Below are 2,077 nucleotides of genomic sequence, written 5' to 3'. Positions count from 1 at the left end.
ATTTTTTGTAGCCATGCATTCAGTATCAGTTCCAGAAAGTAAGTTATTCCAATTAAGTTCTGTAACCAATTGACCAAATACCCATAAATCGTTTAAAGGACGACAAACCTAGGTTTTTATACTTTTCATGAACAACAATAGGTTCAGACAGAATGCAGGCATGGTCACTTCGACCTAAGGCAGAAATTTAGATGGAGGCTGGTATAATTTCGAAATGTTAGTCAACATTTTATACAGACGAGTAAGGAACTTTACTAATTTTAGGCTGTATGGGAACTGAAAAAAGTACCTCTTTTAGGATTAATTATTGAATGAGCTATCCTATTCACATGTACAAGAATTATCTTTACGCGATACCGGGACGACGTCCACACTTACGCTTAAAAACCATTCATAGTCCTAGACGAAGATTTAATCATACTAAAAGAATAATAAAGAAAAGACAAGTTAAATGAAGTAGTACAGATAATTAATCAAACCAAGTGAAGTATTTCACAGCATAGCTAGGCCCAAGATATTAAATGTTGTTAAACAAGGCACACGTAAATTATCAGCCTTTCCCTTGATTGAATGCAAAACCTATGTAACATCAGTATCAGGTTAGACAGAAAGTGTAAAATTCGACGACTGGAAAGGACAAACTAAAAATAAAATTGGCCAAAACTAAACCTACAAAAACTAGAAAAGTGAAAAACAGACTAATTTACAACCAGTGATAAGCAGACATCTATTCAGCACCAAAATTCAATTTTAATTTTAAATTATAATAATTAAATGTGTATAACAGATAAATACATTTTATGTAAAAACATTTTTTAAATCAATAATTCTAACAGCGGCTTTATTAACTAGATTTTTCTTGTTCTTTATTTTCTTCTAAAGTAACTATAATATTAACTAAAAATTTTAGATAAGCCCTTCTTAAAATCGCGGTACTTAAAGGCGTAAATGAAGGGATTAACAACCATATTTGAGACAGATAAGAACACAGTTATACGATGGGCGATGCCGTGTTCCATATTACTTGGTTTATTCCCGGATGTAACATTATACGTAAGGTAAAGAAACATATTTGGTGTCCAACAAACGACATATGCTGCGGATACGGCAATAAAAGTGTTAATGAGTTTTTTATGAGCACGATACCGTCGCTGGTAACCAACTGATCCGACACTATTTGAAAAGACAAGGTGCATTTTTCGCAGCGTAAAGATAATCGTTGTATAAACGTAGAAAATGATTGACGTCGGGAGCAACCATGTAAGAAAAAATACCAAAATTCCATTGATAAGTTGAAGATATTCAACTGTTTCCGTCCAATCGTAGTAGCAATAATAATCTTCATTAATCTGCGTAACAAAAAATAGGTGAAAAAACGTCAAGAATCCGTATACATACACTAACCGTTTGCTTGCTTGGTAGAACTTCCCATTTTTGAAATGAACAAGGTGTTTAATGGGATGAACAATAGCATAGTATCGTTCAATTGTAATACATACCAGGTTGCAGGTAGACGCAGTGACAAGAATCCAGAAAAGGGCACGACCTTTGCAAAAAACGTGGCCTGCCTGCTCGTTTTGTATCAGCCATCCCTCTGGAATTACATAAAAGGGTAGAAATACAACACTGGACATCAGATCTATTATTGACTGGTGGATGATAAATTTAGCGGTCACATTTCGGTGGCCAGGCAAATTCCGAAAGAACACAACCAGCACCAATAAATTTGCAAAGATACCGATCACACCAATTAATGCATAGATGCACATCCAGGTACCTCCATCGGGCCGCAAATCGGTTCCCCATGCCCAGCTAAGATTCAAGTTCATAACCATTCTCAGGTACTTAGCTTCGGTATATACGTTTTAAGGAAATATACACATAAGCCCAACGACTTTAATTTGTATATACCGAGAACATCCAGGGCCTACAAAGACGTTCTCAGAATGCATTGTCTCCTGATGGTCTCATTGTAAGTGATTTTGACAAGGCGTTTGTCTAGCATGATTATTTACGCTAATAATTTTCACATTTACAACGTGGTTCACTGAACATCTAATTGTGTCACTGCACTTCT

General features: G+C 35.4%; 1 protein-coding gene across 1 annotated transcript; it reads right to left on the bottom strand.

Annotated features, from left to right (window-relative positions):
- Positions 1-893: 893 nt before the first annotated feature.
- LOC117118324 (bombesin receptor subtype-3-like) lies at positions 894-1,835 on the bottom strand. The gene has a single exon (XM_033262889.1). It carries the CDS (start codon positions 1,833-1,835, stop codon positions 894-896), a length of 942 nt encoding a protein of 313 aa, XP_033118780.1.
- Positions 1,836-2,077: the final 242 nt, after the last annotated feature.

This window comes from Anneissia japonica, unplaced genomic scaffold (assembly GCF_011630105.1).
Source record: "Anneissia japonica isolate Jap-2015-1 unplaced genomic scaffold, ASM1163010v1 scaffold69096_len2077_cov230, whole genome shotgun sequence".
Lineage (NCBI taxonomy): Eukaryota > Metazoa > Echinodermata > Crinoidea > Comatulida > Comatulidae > Anneissia > Anneissia japonica.
Note: the sequence above shows the minus strand (reverse complement) of the source record. Positions and strands in the feature narration are given on the sequence as shown.